Source organism: Furipterus horrens, unplaced genomic scaffold (genome assembly GCF_987537825.1).
Source record: "Furipterus horrens unplaced genomic scaffold, mFurHor1.1.pri manual_scaffold_12, whole genome shotgun sequence".
NCBI lineage: Eukaryota > Metazoa > Chordata > Mammalia > Chiroptera > Furipteridae > Furipterus > Furipterus horrens.
Genome location: NW_028327182.1, coordinates 4,970,583 through 4,987,445, shown reverse-complemented (window position 1 = coordinate 4,987,445; position 16,863 = coordinate 4,970,583). Strand labels below are relative to the sequence as shown.

The 16,863-nt window shown below is 43.9% G+C and overlaps 1 protein-coding gene across 3 annotated transcripts in view; it reads left to right on the top strand.

Moving 5' to 3' along the window:
• The window catches only part of VPS36 (vacuolar protein sorting 36 homolog), a 25,908-nt gene extending 9,045 nt beyond the window's left edge, over positions 1-16,863 (top strand). For 2 of the 3 annotated variants that reach the window (XM_090258866.1, XM_090258864.1), the window contains exons 4-14: positions 2,311-2,425; positions 4,162-4,251; positions 4,933-5,019; positions 9,630-9,662; positions 9,783-9,860; positions 10,943-11,077; positions 12,479-12,544; positions 13,958-14,022; positions 14,829-14,913; positions 15,884-15,960; positions 16,039-16,863. In XM_090258866.1, the coding sequence (XP_090114992.1) occupies positions 2,311-2,425; positions 4,162-4,251; positions 4,933-5,019; positions 9,630-9,662; positions 9,783-9,860; positions 10,943-11,077; positions 12,479-12,544; positions 13,958-14,022; positions 14,829-14,913; positions 15,884-15,960; positions 16,039-16,132 (925 nt within the window). In that variant the 3' untranslated portion in view covers positions 16,133-16,863. The remainder of the gene's footprint in view (positions 1-2,310; positions 2,426-4,161; positions 4,252-4,932; positions 5,020-9,629; positions 9,663-9,782; positions 9,861-10,942; positions 11,078-12,478; positions 12,545-13,957; positions 14,023-14,828; positions 14,914-15,883; positions 15,961-16,038) is intronic. The other variant, XM_090258865.1, reaches the window with a different exon arrangement.

Here is a 16,863-nt window from a genome sequence, read left to right as displayed (position 1 = left end):
GTGACTGTGGTCCAGTTGTCATTGTGTGTATTTCCGCAGACATTTGCTTGTACATGTCTGTGTATCTCATCACTTAGTACTTAAAGTCAGAAACAAGAAAAGAAACTGACTTCGCTCTGATTTCTAGCTGGTCATTGAGTGTCTCACTCTGAGCTGGTGAGGAATCAACATGAGAGTGTCAAAATCGTGAACGCCCAAGCAGGGACATTTATACGTAATAGGAGCACTGTTTATAATGAGACCAGGGCAAGCATAAATTGGGACTGTCGTGGGCAAACCAGGAGATAGGGCTGCTCTGGTTTAAAACCACAAGTTAAAATGTTTCTGCTTATTCAGATATGTCAGAAATTCTGGCTGTATATTTAAAGTGCATGTAATTGAGGTCAGCATATGAACAAATATTGCTGAGAATGCAATTTTTTCCCACATGGGCCCATCTTTAGCGTTAGCATAGTTAGATCCTTCAGTCGACGTGAAGTGTGGTGAGCTTCGCTGGAAATGCAATGCATGCCTTAATTATAATGTTATAACTCGCCTAAAAGATTGCTTATTTGACATAAAAGAAACTAAGCAGTGTTTTGAAAAGATGAGTAAGGTATGTATTTTTAGAGTAGGCTGTTTCTCTTAATTTATATTTTGTCCCTTGTCACTTTTTTCATCTCATGTGTACTTTTTTAAAAATTACTTTATTTTTTAGTGAGGTGTAATTGACATACAGCATTATATTAGTATCAGGTTTACAACCTTCGATATTTGTATAAGCTCTACAAAGTAAAACTTTAAGGGTGTTGTAGATCATTTGACTTTTCCTCTGCTGTGTTCCAAGGAAATCCAAACTATAACAAATATATTAAAAATAATTACCTTCATGTTAGTGTCTTATTTTTTAACATCTTCGGTGAGGAGAAATCCAGTGATTTGCCAGGAAAACCTTTCTCAAATATTTTCTTTAGTTCCTGGCCTTCTCTCCCCCTCAGACATTTACTGTATCTCATTGATTTAAAGATGCACGTAATATATTTTCACCTTTTAACATCTCTGAACCCAAGATGCTTCTTTGATTTGCTCGATTTCAAACTTGATGAAATATGACACTGAAGGACCCAAGAAACGCATATGTGAAAAAACGGGCGTGGATGTTTTATGTGGACTTGGGGATTTTTAAACTTCATGCTGCATCATAATATTTTAGCTTCTCATTAGGTTTCCTTGGACACAATTGGAGAGCAAGGCTCCGTGGTTTCCGCTGTGAAGGTTGTGGGGGGCCCTTGCCCCGTCACCCTCTCCCAACCGCCCCAGTTCTGTCGCGTGTGTGGTAGTTCCCGCAGGTCATCCTGACTGCTCGCGTGGCTTCCTGGTCACCGCACTCACGCGTCACCTCCAGGACTAGATGGGAGTCCTCGTGATGAATGGGTCCCAGTTCCCCGACCAAAGCATTGGTGACGCCAAGGGGCCGCACGCGTGGTATTTCAAGTTTACAGTGATTTTTAGGTAACCACGCGGGCCTAAACCAAGTAAAACTGAGTAACAGGAGAAATCTGTAGTGTGGCCATAAAACAGGCTTTCAACTAGGCATGCAAGATTCTTTGGCTACGCCTTTGGTTTTGCTGATCTTTCTAGAACGCTGTTTATTGAGCAGGTTGGGGAAAAAAAGAGGAAAAAGCACAACTGAACAAATACAGTGTGTTTGTAATAGCACAGAAAATAATGGTAGTCATAAAGATGATGGCAGTTGGTGTTCCTAGAGCAGGAGCGTTTTGCAAATTGTTTTTGCTGTTGGCTGTCTTTCTGGGTCACGCTGCTCATCAGGTGGCATTTCCCCAAACAGCAGTATGGAATGTTAGTTTTGGATGGAGTTTTCATAACATGTCTGCTGGTCAGTTCTACACAGATAAGTGTTCTCATTTTGTTTTCAAGTGAGTCAGGTAGTATGCTTTGGCAGAAATTACAGGCCCCTGGTAACCTCTGCAGTTGACTCTGAAGGTAAGAAACCCTAATCACAAACCCAAATCATAAACCACGCCCAATTTATTTTGAACTTATTTTCTAAAGCCACATTTTACTGAATCTATAGACCTAGTAACTTGAACTTTTTCATTCATAGTTTGTACATTTTAAGTAGAGATATTTTTGAAAAGTTCATTAATACTGAATTAATACAAACTTTAAAAGGATCCTCTTCAGAGTATTTCAGAACATTCTTTTTCTATATGAATTGTAAAAGTGACCTGAAATATATGAAAAGTTTTGAAAATAGAATTAGTAATTTTCAAAAGGCAACCTAATGCATTACGTTTGCTTTTTCTTTAGTGCCAAAATAGTGGTTCATCTTCACCCAGCCCCTCCTAACAAAGAGCTGGGTCCCTTCCAGAGCAGTAAGAACTCCTACATCAAACTGTCCTTCAAGGAGCATGGCCAGATTGAGGTAAGTCTCTATATGAATAAAATGGACCAGAAATATGTGCTTGCATATACAAGGTCTGTCCAGAAGGTATCCAGCCATGTAATATGAAAAATGGAGACATTTACTGAAGAAAATACAAGATACAAAAAACACTGTACGCAGGACAATGACGCCTCAGTCCCCTTCAAAGTAGGCACCTTGGGACCTCACACAGTTCTCCATTCGCCATCAGCTGCCCCATTGTAGTTTCCTGAATCTCATCGAAGTTCTAATATCTCTTCCATTTTGAAGGCGATTATAGTTTTGGAGAAAGCCAGAAGTCACAGGGCGCCAAATCTGGGCTGTAGGGAGACTGAGCCACCTGGGTGATTTGATGTTTCACAAAAAAACTCTGCCTGAGATGTGATGCATGAGTGGGAGCATTATCATGATGAAGCTGCCCATAGCTGCAGCCTGGTGAATCACCTGAACAGTTTGCATGGAGGAATGTTTAAGCTTAACGCAAAATTTGATGCAGGTTCATTGCTCTACTCACTCAGTCATTTTGAATGTGACGGCCTCACAGTACACGTGCTCACTCAATGGCATCTACTGCCCCCACTGACTAGTACAATGAAATCATCATTGTTCATACATGCGCATTCCAGTCCCCTCTCCTCAGCTACCAGATTACGTCGATGTCACGGAAACCGTTCTTGTTACATTAACAATGGCTGGACTTTTTCCGAACAGGCCTCATGTTTTTGTTGTTTGTTAATATAATGGAAGGCAATATTGTTTCTATGTTGTTAAGATGATGAAGGCAACATACCAGGTTTCACCACATGTCTACAGCAACATTTCTGGTATCTTAAGTCTCATCAGTAGAGAATATGAAGTTGGGGTGACAGTGGGAGTGGAAAGCAGGGGCGTGTGGTCACACGAGAGTGGAGGGAGGTTGAGTCAGGCCGCTGGGCTGCTTGTCATTCTCAGCAGGGTATGCAGTCCGGTGACAGGGACGGAGGAAAACGTGCAGACCTGGGGAACAGCCCCAGCCCCTAAAAGCTCAGCGGCCTTACATCGGGCGGTCTTTTATCCTGCTCCACTCTACACAAATCTAATCACTTAGGTGCTTCTCCCACAGTGTAATCATTTATATTTTCAGATTGATAAGTTGCTGTATACATGTTCTAAGACAGCTATAAATGAGTTTATCTCCCCATCAACATCGTAAGTTATTTCTGTCCTTTTTTCCCACAGCCCCCCGCCCAGTGCTCTTCACACAGGAGGCACTAAGCAAACCCAGGTCACTAACTCAAGTCAGTCTCACTCAGGGGAAAAACAGCTATTTTTTTGTGAGCAGAGGCATCGTTAGCCTCCATTTCTGACTACACATTTTAACTAGACAGCTCCTTCTCTGCTTCCTTTATGGATAATGGGTGTATATTTTTCTTGGCACTGTGTCTGTTGCACTATAGGCTGAAAACAATCTGCAGGCTTGTTTAAAGTAAGTCTATTTCATTGTTACTCTGCTCTTTGTTGGAAATAGCTCACTTTATAGAGAAGGTCAGTTCCTTCTTTTTCTTTTCTTTCTTTGTTCTTTCTGAAGTTGGTCCAAGAAAAGAACTTCCTTTGATTTTCTTTGATGTCCTTGAAAATTCTAGGCTTGTTGCAAATGATTGAATAGACCTTTCAACTAAAGAAATGTGAAGTAATGATTTTTACGAGGCTGCCCCAGCCCGACCGACGCACTCACAGTCTTCCTGTATGTGTGACAGTTTTACAGGCGATTATCCGAGGAAATGACGCAGAGAAGGTGGGAGACTATGCCATGGTCCCAGTCACTCCAAGCCAACAGAGGACCCCAGGTATTGTTGCATCTTTATTAAGAAAGAAGATTTCTGTGATTAGAGAACTTCTCAGAAATAAAAGAATGGTATTTGATTAAAAATTTGTTTCCACAGAACCTAATTTAGTGCTCTGTAGACAATAGACACTTAGTGAAAATAAATGCCTACTGACCAGCGTAACTCTTGAGATGGTAGACGTTAGACTCAACTCACGTTGTTCTGTTGTTCATAGTCTGTGTGGCCCAGACAGTGCTGCGAGGTGGCCTCCTCCAGGCCCGTCTTGGTTAACCACCGGCTACGGACAGATGCTCAGCCGTGTGCAAGCAGCTTGTGTATAACTATCAAGGACCAAGCTTCTAACTACAGTTGTTTGCACATTTGAGACCCTGTTAAATACCCACTACATATACAATAGATTGCCAAAGGAAAAGTGCATAGGAAATATAATTAATATCTGAAGCGAAGCGGGAACTATGCCATTTATTGAATGCTCAGTGCCCCTTTATGATGGTAGGAAAATCATCACGTATAGCAAGAAACTGACAAATGTTTTGAAAGGAAATTAGATGTAATTGTTCACTGTTTTCTTTGGCTCTTTGTGGGTCCTTTCCCACCTTTGAAAACACAGTGTGGTGGGTTACAAAAGATTGTGTCCTTGCTATGTGCTGTTTTATTTTCTACTTTTTTTCTCTCTTGTAGCCAGGGAGAATAAAGGCTGTAGGAATTGTGGGCATTGAAAGGAAACTAGAAGAAAAAAGAAAAGAAACCGACAAGAACATTTCTGAGGTAACGCTTACCCAAGTCCCGGTCGGCTGTCTTTGTCAGCCGTGGGGTTTTTTCTTTCGGACCCAGCTGTGGCCGATTCCGTGCTGTTCATCGGAATATATTTATCTCGCCTGACGCCACACAGCGGCTTATCCCACTGTGGGCTGGCAAAATTTAGCCAAAATGTGTTTTGAAAACTTTTTCCAAAAAGGAATAAAAAAGCAACGCAAATTTGTTTTCTGTGGTGTTAGAAAACATTATGGATTGTTGCGTGTGAACCTTAAAATCTAGATGGAATTCCTTGAAGGATACTCCTGGTGAATTCAAGGTCCTCCTTATAGTTATTTTGCACATTTGGTTAACTTAGTTGCGGGGAAAGAAATGCTATTGTGGCCCTCCTCCCTGGCCAGGCACCACACAATTTAATGCTGATGACCACTCAGGGACCAGACACGGATCCAACCAGGCCATCAGCTAGGACACAGCCCTGAGCCAAGGGATTCTGCAGTTAGTTCATACATCTAAACATGTCATTGTTAATATAAAAATGGTGTTGGATTTTTATGAAATGAGTCTATGAAGTAATTTTTTAGTTTTTATAATAGTTTGTAGGTAAAATTCCATTGGTTGGTGCTGTTTGTAGCATTTCAAAGATGTATATCAATCAAATGAAGTCTAAACTGTATCTAGTTATTGAGTACGTGTTCGTCAAGGTTCTCCAGAGAAACAGAACCAATAGGAAATGCACAGATACTGAGCTATAGGTATACTGCTATCTATAGCTATACTGTGTGTCTCTACATGCATAGATGTAGATCTAGTTCTGTATTATCTAGATCTCTCTCTGTATGTACACAATGAGGTAAGGAATTAGCTCACGTGATTGTGGGGACCGAGAAGTCCCACCCTCTGCCAGCTGCGAGCTGGTGACTCAGGGAAGCTGGTGCTGTAAAGTCTAGTTTGAGTTCGGGGGCCTGAGAACCAGCAGGGCTAATGGTGGCAAGTGCCAGGCCCAGGGCGGGCACGGGCTTGGGCGAGCTCCGCAGGCCGGCAGGAAAGGCACGTGCTCTCCCTTCCCCCGGGGTTTCCTTCCTTTGTGCCCTCGAGGGACCGGGTGATGCCCGCCCCCACGAGGAGGGCGGTCTGCTTGACTCAGTGTACCAGCTCAGGTTTGCATGACTGCCACGTGGTGGCCCCCCACAGGTCCACGCAGGAGAGTGTGCCAGCACATACCCGGGCACCCGTGATCTAGGCAAGCTGACAGGCAACATTAACCATGTAATACTTACTCTGGGCCGATTGATCGATGCAGGTGCCAAGGCATTTGGCCTGTTACATGCCTGTGATCTAGGTTTTGCTGACAGGTCATTTATAGTCAAGTTGTATGTGTTCCTTAGCGTGGTGTGGTTCCTGCACAGTGGTAGCTAGGTCCAGAGACCTGACCAGACCTGGGCCAAGCCTGTTGGTAAGGCCAGAGGCTGTGCTCCCTCATGGGAGGCACACAGGCCACGTCTCTTTTTGTGACGGCAGCAGCTGTTGATGTTCAGTGTGGAAATTATTGGTTCACTAGTGGTTGCAAATGGCGATAGTTGATCATTTGTTTTTCATTTATTAGTTGGAATACTTTTTAAAGGAGATGCTCCCCTTCATCTACTGTCTGGCTACTCAGTGGCATAGATCACACAAGGGAGGAAGGACAAGTGCCTTTCCTTCATCATCAGGGTAATACATTGGTTCCTGATACTCCAAAGGTGACAGCTGTATTTCTTTTTTACATATTATAATGGATTCATAGATTTAATGTTATTTGATGAGTTTCAATCAATTGCAATTATTATTCCATTTAAAGCTCGAACTGTCCCACCTTTGGCCAGTGGCAGTCTCTTCAGGTTGGCTCCTGAGTGCCTCGGATGTGACCCGGTGGGCTGGGCCAGCTGACTCACAGTCTGTGACGGAAGTCCCAGGCCCGTCAGGCGTATATCTTGCCCTTGACAGGGAGTCAGCCATATCTGAGACGCTCTGCTTTTCTTCAGTGGGAAACGGTTTTTCAAAACCACAGTCTACCTGTTGAGAATGTACATCTCTGTTAGGTAGGTCTTTATTTCTAGGCCTTTTTGGTGGAGAGAGCTAGAATTTTTTTTAATGGAAGTGCCTTGTGAGGTCATCCTGATACTTCCTGTTCAGATTTGGGATGAGACTAGCATGTGCTTGTTAAAACGGGTAAAAAGATACTTTTGTGTGTGTGAATAAATTTGCATTATTAGTGTTCCCTGTTCTGCGTGCTGCCATGCTAATTTAGCTTTCAACATACTATTTTTCTTAATTTATGAAACATTGCTGTGTTTCGATCTACCTTTCACACAGTTACGCAACTCAAATTACTCTACACAAGCGTGGTGCCCTCCCGTGCGGGTCTCCTCGGCAGGCTGTCCCTGCCCCCTGCCTTGCATGAGCTCTGTATCAGGCATTCTAGGGACTGCGGTGACGTGCCAGGAGGGCAGGCTAACAGCCGGTCTCCATGACCCGAGAAATGCCGTGGGAGGAGGCAGAAGTGGCTGCTGCAGGAGCCGAACCTGCCCTCTTGCTCCTGTCGGAGTCAGGGAAGGCTCGTTGGCAGAAGTAATGGGAGCGAAGGCCTGAAAGCTGAGCAGCTGCCAGCAGGTGACCCGTAGGGACCAGGGGACCCGGGCAGAGGGAACGGAATATGCGAAGGTACAGACTCAGGAATGTTGAAACAGAAAATTCAAGAATATATTAATACAGTATCCCTCACTTATCGCGGGTACTACGTTCCAGACCCCCCCGCAAAGCAGGAACCTTACATTTATTCTACACACTTAAACCTATGTCACTTTAACAACATATGTACACAGTACCGCAAAGTCCTGCGATAGAGCGAAAAATCCACGATAAAGAATTAAATATAATATTTTTTTAAATCCCGCGATACAGTGAGGCCGTGATAAGTGACGCGTGACATAGTGTGTAGTTACTGAAGCTAATAACCAAAGTAATGGCTGAAAGTCAGTGGGAAATAACGCGACAAATCAGCTGAAGAGGGTCCCCCTGGTTTTAAGGTAGATGCCACTCTTTTCACAGTTGGAATGGAAATTGGACCGTGGACAAGGAAGACGAATAGAAGGTTCCATAACCTGGCCAATGAAGTAACAGGAGGCGCACGCGCTGTGACTTTATTATAGGCAGTTTCTCCACCCGCTGTTCGGGTGGTTGGCTAATTTCAGATTTTAGAATGATAGAAATAGACGTGAAGAAGCTTTTGTGTGTGTTTTAGAATTCCTCAACACATAGGAAACACCTCTCTAAATGTAAACTATTTACGTTCATTTTTTTATGAGCCATAAGGAATAAAGGCTAGTCTGTGTCTCCCGTGGGAACTCACTCTCTTAGCATTTTTAAGTGAAAATACAATGCAGTAAATAAAGCGAGTTACCGTGTAGAACGTAAAAGTGTCGTCTTCCGACTTTTCCTTACATTTCTTTCTCTAGTCAAAGTAAAAATCTAGTGGCGAAGAAGGGTTGGTGTGCGTGAGCTCTGGACGCGGGGTCGGGGTGGGCTGTGCCCCCCGCTGAAGGGGCCGCGCCGGTGCCCCGCCGTTCCCACGGAGCGTTTCCTGCTCAGCTGGCCGCCCCAGATAAGAAGCCAGCGGTCCGGCCCTTTGTTTGGCTGAGGAAGTTCCTGTTAGGGGTGTGCACGCTGCCCTTTGTTTCGGTGCTGACGGCGGGGGGCAGCCGTAAGAACCCCACACAGGACGCTGTTTTAGCAAAGCCCTTCCGTGGGTGGGGGTGCTCTCCTGCCTGCCACTGCCACGGGCACGAGCTGATCGGAACCCGTCGGTCCCTGGTCTGTGCAGACCGAGAGGTACTCAAGTAATGATAAACTGTGTAATCGGTTTCTTAAAAAACAGCATGTGCACACATCCATTAGACGGAGTTATTCTGCTCTGGAAGTATATCTGTGGGAATCCGAAACAGTATGCCTCGTTACATTTGAAGAGATCTTTGAAGACGGTGTTGATCGCAGTAAACTAAACCATCGATGGGTTTTATTTAGAAATGTTTTCTGTGGCCCTTGAGTGGTTTTCTTCTGTGATAGTCATGATATCCCAAGGCCACAGGCATGATCTGTTCAGTGCTCAGAGGCTGAGGTCCATGGTCTCAGGTAAATCACAGCTGCTATTAAAGCCCAAGGCATGGCCGCACCTGCAGCTGCGCGCTGCCATCACCAGCCAGGAAAGCTTTGCCGAGCCTCCTGTCGGGGCGTGGCTGGGGGAGAAGCCGGCGACAGGTTTTGTCGCTTGTGTCGAAGAACAGTAAACAGTATTTTCTGAGCTGTTGCTCGTGCCAACTTGTGTTGGTTTAATCAGCAGTCACTTTTCTCTTTGAAAAGTTGCTTTTGCAGTTTGCTTTGGCAAATTTATGGTTTCTTAGCTAAACTGACTTCTTAGAATAAGGCCGATTTATTACTTGCGTAAGTATTTATATAAATAAGTGGACATTTGTAAAGAAATGTCATAAGTTTTTATCATAGGGAAGAAAATAGAGTGCTCCGTTGCTTTAAAACATTTTAATTCTTTAGATAAGATTCCAACAAAAACTCATTTCTCTTTCCAGGCCTTTGAAGACCTCAGCAAGCTAATGATCAAGGTATATGTCATTTATACCTATTAAATTCATACCAGTTACGGTACAATTTTGAAAATATATTTTATTAGCAGACACTTTGGGGACCGTATTTCTTTCAGTCTTTTACTGTTCTCTTGACAGGCTAAAGAAATGGTGGAGCTATCGAAATCAATTGCTAATAAGATTAAAGAGAAGCAAGGTGACATCACAGAAGATGAGGTAAACGGGCTGCTTCTTAAACTTTTATTTATTTACTTTTTAGAGAGAGGGGAAGGGAGGGAGAAAGAGAGAAACTCGGCATGTGAGAGATACATCAGTTGATTGCCTTGCCCCCAACTGGGGACCTGGCCTGCAACCTGAGCAATTGCCGTGACTGGGAACTAAATGGCTGCCCTTCTCATGTGCAGGCTGGGACTCAATCCACGGAGCCACACTAGTCAGGGCTAGGCTGCTTTTTAAGGCATTAGAAACCATACCGATAATGCATTGATGTTTTGGTGGTTTACCATTTGCTTTTCTTTTTTTTTTTTTTTAAATCCTCATCCGAGACATGCTCATTGATTTTAGAGAGACAGGTAGGAGGAAGAGAGAGAGAGGGAGAGAAACATCGATCTTTTGAGCCCCAACCTAGGCATGTGCCCTGTGGGAATTGAACCTGTGACTTTTTGGTGTACAGGACGATGCTCCAACCAACTCCACACTGGCCAGGCCCCAGTTTCTTAATATGCTATTTCATTTCTTTTAGGACTTGCGGTTAGATGGAAGTGCTAAAGAAAAAGTCAACCATAAAATCTTAATTCTACTAGCATTATAGGATATTTCAATAGCTTTTCTTGGAGCATATAAAACAGATATTGAAATATGTAAGCAGTGTCTATTTTATGCATCATAAGTTTGATGTCTAATTGAATTTGTGTGCAATCTGGTCACAGCCATTTTTCTAAGTTTTCAGTCGTATCATTGGGTGGCATTATCTATAGCATAGTTGTTATTTGAGATAGCAAGATAGAAGGAGGAATCATTAGATTTATGCAGGGCACTACTGGCAGCAACAACGGCCATCTGCCTTCACCTGTAACAAGTGTGGCAGGGATTATCACTCCCGAGTCGGACTGCACAGCCATTCTCGGCGGTGCAGATAGACTCTCAAGAAGCTACGCCATCGTCTCTCGAGACGGACGGCTGCCGACGACGACTGGAAATAATTGAGTAGAACTGAGTTTATGATGGAAGGATTTTGAATGTTGGGGTGGACACACTGATTCCAGATGGTCTCTGTGCATGTTTTCCTCTCATTCCAGACCATCAGGTTCAAATCCTACCTGCTGAGCATGGGAATCGCTAACCCGGTTACCAGGGAAACCTACGGCTCAGGCACGCAGTACCACGTGCAGCTGGCTAAACAGCTGGCAGGGATACTGCAGGCCCCCTTGGAGGTAAAAGCAAGACCTCAACGGCCTTTTTAAATTATGTTAAATTACATCCACGTCATCAGAAGTCTTGAGAGCATAACTTCTTTCGTGATGTGGTTACTAGTCAACCAGCAGGTAGTTTTTTCTTTCAGGAATATTACATTAGTTCAGTGCACTCAGTGAAAGATTCTTTGTCAGTGATCTTCTAAATTGTTTTCAATTTTCATTTCAGATGTCTGGAGCTTCCTAAATTATTTGCTATGAAGTTTTTCTTATCTCTTTATTTTCAAAAGGAAATACATGATCTCTATACATTTAGGTGTATTTGTATCTAAGTAGTCCATATATAGGGTAGGGCGAAAGTAGGTTAATAGTTGTTTGTATGGAAAATAATACAATAGTGAATAAATATGAATACAAGAATAAAGTGGCATATGTACAACTTGTATATGTACTATTAATTCCGTGATAAGATTTATCTTCTAGGCTAACATAGTTCAGGCAGCCAGAACTCTATTTATTAAAGTACTTGTATTAAGAAAGATTGCCAACATATGACGAATTAGAAGACCATAATGGACCCACCTGGCATCCTCTGTAGGCCGGCCTCCACTCGGAATGACCGGAGCAGACCTCAGGCATCACCTCACTGTCCGTACACCTGTCAGGGTGGAATTATAATAACACGCACACCTTTAAGTGGAATTAGATCCCATTTCACACCTACAGAGTTAAAAGTCATATTATTAAGTATCTAGTTTTCGTTCACATTTTCTCATACAGTTAGTTGGTTTGTTCAAATCAGGATACATTGCGATTGATTGATTGTCTCCCAAGTGTTTTCTTTTTTAATTCCATGGGTTTGTCCTTCTTCCACCTACTTCCCCCACCCCCCAGTTTACTTATTGAAGAAGCTAGTATGTAGTTTTCCTGACGGTGTCTCAGGGCGTGGATTCTGCTGACTTGTATGATAGCAGGGCTCCCTGTGAACTGGTAGTTACACCTAAAAGTTCTCTTTTTGGTTGATGACAGTATTTCACACAGGTGTGCTTTTCCCTCAAGAGGTACATATGTCTGCTTGTCTTTGTGATGTTGGCAGCCTTTGACAGTCACTACCTACATTGCAACCCATCAAGAGAAGCAAAATGGTGCCATTCTTATTTAGTCCTATAGTTTCTTCTGTTTATTAGCTGGAATAACTTTTCATCTGAGTAAATGTTAAGAGTCATATGACATTAAAGTCCGAATTTTGAATTGGAAATGTCTCATGGCATCTAAGTAAGTTCTCCTGTCTGTAAAGAGTGTTTTTAAAAGCTTCTTAAGAAATTGTATCATCTCTGATCTCACTCTGATTCTGATTTCTAAGACAGGCTAACTGGTGCTCATTATAACCTAATACTTTTTAACCCTTTCTTATTTGAACAGGAACGAGGGGGTATAATGTCGCTCACGGAGGTGTACTGTTTAGTAAACCGAGCTCGAGGGATGGAAGTAAGCACAGAACATTTAGATTTCCTTCTTTTAAAACCAAATGTGGACTTCCTTAGTATAATACCAATTTCCCTACCAAGAATACAATATGAGGAAGGGTCGTGACTATCAAAGCTATTTTGAGAAAAAGTATGGTGCCTGCAAAGGCTACTCTGGGGTCCAGGAGGTGGATCCCGTGCCTGGCTTGGCCGAGTGGCATTGAGTAGCTTACTTAGCCTCTCAGACTCGGTTTTTCTACCTTTAAAGTAGGGGTTTGGCCGACCGATGGCCTCCAGCTGTCAGTCGGTGCTTGTGCCGATGGACAAGGGTGTGCCCGCTGCCCTTGCTGTGCGGTGGGACATAGCATGCCTGGAGATGCCACCGAGGGGAAGGCTGCGAACCAGCCCTCATGGTCCCTTCCCAGCCGCTGTCCTTGGCCCCCCAGGCTCTGCGCCTGGGCGCCCCTCACGCCCTCGCAGTCGAGGGCAGTTTCGTGGTGTCAGCAGTGGGCGCTGTCCTTCTGGCCCCGCATCCTGAGTGCAGCCGGGCCTCCGTGGGTCTCCGCGATCGGCCCGAGCTGCCGTGGCTGCCTGCGTCCTCGCCACTGTCCCCTCCTCTGTCCTTCCAGGCACCGGGTGAGGTGACTCCTCTTCCTCTCCTGTCGCCCGGTAACCTGGAGGGCAGGAAGTAGAGGCTCAGGAAGATTAAATCATTTTATGGGCCGCACTTGGAGACGGGTTTGACAGAGGTTGGGACGCAGGCTGGGCCGGCTCCATGCCGTCCTGTGTGACTGCGAGCTGTGCCTGTCCACCGCCACGCGGGGCTCCTCCTTCCAGGGCCCCTGGTCCCCGAGGGCAGCCACTAGCTCGCTACCTATGATGACAGTGACTCCAAATTGGTATGTGTTGTAAGTTACACACCTGATTCAGAAGACTTAGTACAGAATAAAGAAATGTTAAATATTCTCATTCATCATTTTTATATCGATTATACAGGGCGGGGCAGAAGTAGGTTTGCAGCTGTGAGTATGCAGAAGAGTTTATTCTTGTGTTATCATTTATTACTTATAGCCCATATGAACAACTGTGAACCTACTTCTGCCCCGCCCTGTGTGCTGAATTTTGTACCTATTGGGTATATATATATGTTTTAAAATTAATTTCACCTGTATCTTTAACTCCTTAATATGGCTACTAGAAGATGTAAAATTAAATATGTGACTTATTGTACAGTCTGTTTCTGTTGGCTAGCACTGCTTTAATGAATAGCGGTTTTTGCTTCTTTGTTAATACTTCTGCCTTGTAGTGATTCTGCCATCTGAAACCCTTGATAAATGATCGTTTTTAAATGTCCTCCTCTGTTTTCGTTATCATTATAATTGTATAGCATCGCTCTTACTTATTTGCAGTGTAAACTGGGTTTTCTTCCCATTAGCTGCTCTCCCCAGAAGACCTAGTGAACGCGTGCAAGATGCTGGAAGCCCTGAAGTTGCCTCTCAGGTAAAAGAACCTCCGTGGGGAGTTGCCAGCTGTAGCCACTGCCCCGCGTGGGTCGGGACAGCCCTGCCAGGCACACCCTCCTGGGGTGGTGGGGACCGTGCTCTGCCCCTCCGGAAGTTCTGTGTCAGCAGAATTGACGCCTTGGCCAGGCTGGCTTCCATCCTGTGCTGGCCTGAGGGATATGGGGGTGTGGCTCTTGTGCCCTCCACCCAGGTGGGGAGATAAGAAGGTGGGCCCCTCCCATGAGGTCACCGTGACTGGCCCCTCTTCCCTTACACAGTTTGTGTGTCTCTGGGGACTTGGAAGTACAGCTGTTGAGCTGTGAACTATGTTTTCCTTACCCTCGGGTTAAAAATAGCCCACCAGGGACGTTCGGCCCAGACAATAGAGTGAATACTATTATAATAACTGCATGGTGCTAGGTGGGCACTGGAATTATCAGGGGGGATCACTTCATAAATTACGTAACTGTCTAGTCAGGCTCTTCTACGCTTGAAAGTAATAGAAAATAACACTGTCAGCTGTATTTGAAGAATATTAAAAAGTAAAAGTAAATGAAAATCGGAAAGCAGTAGCCAGACGTAAGTATTTTTTTCGTGTGTGGATTATAGTTCACAACTTTATGAACGGTTCATTCATGAGCTTTATAGTTATGCCGTAGCTGCTTGTGGTTGTTAAGTCTTAAATGTTTTGGGTTAGTGCTGCCCCCATACCTGGGCATGAAAGGAAGTGAAGAACCTTTGCGCCTCTGCCGTGGCTGAGGGTCGGAGTGTTCACAGCCCTGTTCTCCCACTTGCTGTCCGCAGGCTCCGAGTGTTTGACAGCGGCGTCATGGTGATTGAACTGCAGTCCCACAAGGAGGAGGAAATGGTGGCCTCAGCCCTGGAGACGGTATGCGAGCCCAGTTTCCTCTGCCCCTCCGTCCCCCTGTCCCCCGGGGCTGGCTGGGAGGGCCCAGAGCGCGCGCCCCCGCAGCGTGGGAAACAAGATTTCTTTTCCAACTGAACTTCTCTACAAACGAGTGTTTGCGGGCCCCGTTAAAAATGGTTGATTGTGAACAATGGAGAAATATGAATCAAAGCTGTTCTTTGAAAGCTTTTTGAAACTTACTGACACTCCAAACGTCTTAAAAGAGAGGAGAATTAGAATTAATGAGGTGCCCTCTTTTTGTCTGAAGCTCAGTCTTGAGAACAGGTTTTTAACTTTGTTAATGAGAATGTTATCCGTGATAGGACTTTTCCTTCCATGACACCCACACAGTAGCATTTCAGGACATCCCCGGTTGTTTCATGAAATAATGGTTGCACAAAATATGAAAAGTGGCTGTAGTTTAGATGGATCTTACAGCCAAACCGCTAATACTCGTTAGGGTACTTGAGATATTACTGCCTGCATAGGCTCTGTGGTGAGCCTGTATAATTTAAATAACTCACATTTATTATACTTTATATTTTAAACTAGATGAAAAACCCCAAGACTATAGATATTTCAACCACATATTTTCAACCAAACCTATATATATATAGTCCTTCACTGGATCATGTAATATGAATTCAGTCAGAATTTGTTATATGTTCCTTTTCAGAATATTAAAGTTTTTTTTAGACCTTAGTACAGTGCCTTTGTTATATTATAGAGGGTTTTATGTTATTTTAGCCTCCACTTTATTTGGCCTGGGTCCTTCAGCTCATGTAGAATTAAACATTAGTAAAGAAGACTTAGTTCTACAGTAACTGTGCTTTGGACTCTAGTAGAAAATTCAGGAAATTATTTCCCGAGTACAACTGGTAAGCATTCTCTCTAGTCAGTACATGGGTGGTCCACATGAGGACATTTTTTTTCTGCTCTATGTTTCTGTTAGGTTTCAGAAAAGGGATCCTTAACATCAGAAGAGTTTGCCAAGCTTGTGGGAATGTCTGTCCTTCTGGCTAAAGAGAGGTAAGTGAGGTCCTTGCCCTTTGTTACAACTTGTGTTCCTGAACGGACAGATGACTGGTTTTCTCCCTCGATCCCAAGGTTGCTCCTTGCAGAGAAGATGGGCCATCTTTGCCGAGACGACTCCGTGGAAGGCCTGCGGTTTTACCCAAATTTATTTATGACACAGAGCTAAGGGTTTTCTTTTATTTCTTTTTTTTTTTTTTTAAATACTTCTTATCCACCTACTTGCATTATGTAGAGTTTGTATGATATTGAGCTAAGAGTAAGCCCCAATAAATTGAGAATTCACTGGAACTCTGCAGCACAATGTAAAACCCTTTTTATTTCTCCCTAAATATTATGGTCTAGGAAGTTGATTTAGGATGAATATCAGAAAATATACAGAAAAGTGAATGCCAATGTGAATTTGAAATCATGCGACAGTTGTATAGAACCCTCCTAGTTTAACTTGAAGTCTGGTGGATTTTAACTTGATCATCAAATCTACCCATTTTTTTAAAGAAAGGAATTAAGTTCATGGAGAAAGAAAAGGGAAAGGTGCGTGTTTGGACAGGTGAGGTCGTTATTTCGGTGGGACCACAATTGACTGAATTACAGACAAGTGAGGTTTCTCTGTGTCCCATGTACCCATTTGGGGGCAGTTTCAGGAGGCACGCCCTCCCACCGCGTGGTGTAAGAACCCGATGGTGTTGGGACAAAACTTGAAACTGCAGCTGTCTCAGGAGCCTGCCCCCGGGGGCTCTGCTTTGGACGTGGTCACGCGTGTCCTCAGCAGAGCAGATGCAGCCCCTTAAGAAAGGAGAGGGTTTTCTTTGACTTATGTATATATTACCTGACTAGTTTCTCTTCTTTTTTTTAAAGTGATGATTTCATGCCTGGCATTTAAAGAATGCAACTATGTCA